This window comes from Merops nubicus, unplaced genomic scaffold, assembly GCF_000691845.1.
Source record: "Merops nubicus isolate BGI_N331 unplaced genomic scaffold, ASM69184v1 scaffold18825, whole genome shotgun sequence".
Lineage (NCBI taxonomy): Eukaryota > Metazoa > Chordata > Aves > Coraciiformes > Meropidae > Merops > Merops nubicus.
The window spans coordinates 395-677 of NW_008610538.1; the positions used below are offsets into that span (position 1 = coordinate 395).

At 63.3% G+C, this 283-nt stretch overlaps 1 protein-coding gene across 1 annotated transcript in view; it reads right to left on the reverse strand.

The window, feature by feature from the left end:
* LOC103773577 (protein Jumonji-like) overlaps positions 1-283 on the reverse strand; it is a gene marked incomplete at its 3' end in the record, with an annotated part of 102,881 nt that overhangs the window by 391 nt on the left and 102,207 nt on the right. Inside the window, 1 exon segment of the mRNA XM_008940953.1 lies at positions 1-90. This exon segment is cut by the window's left edge and continues 17 nt beyond it. Within this exon segment, the coding sequence (XP_008939201.1) occupies positions 1-90 (90 nt within the window).

A 283-nucleotide genomic window follows, 5' to 3' on the forward strand; every position in this document is an offset into this window, starting at 1 on the left:
TGTTCCGCTTCTTGGGGTCAGTCACTTGCTGCATCCCCCCCATCTCGTTGATCAGCTGGACGAAGCAGGCCAGGTCGAGCTCGCAGCCTCCTGGGTCCCGTGCACGCCAGGGAGCAGCGGAGGGAAAGGGAAAGACAGGAGCAGGTTAGGAAGCTGCCATCCCCCCCATCTCGTTGATCAGCTGGACGAAGCAGGCCAGGTCGAGCTCGCAGCCTCCTGGGTCCCGTGCACGCCAGGGAGCAGCGGAGGGAAAGGGAAAGACAGGAGCAGGTTAGGAAGCTGC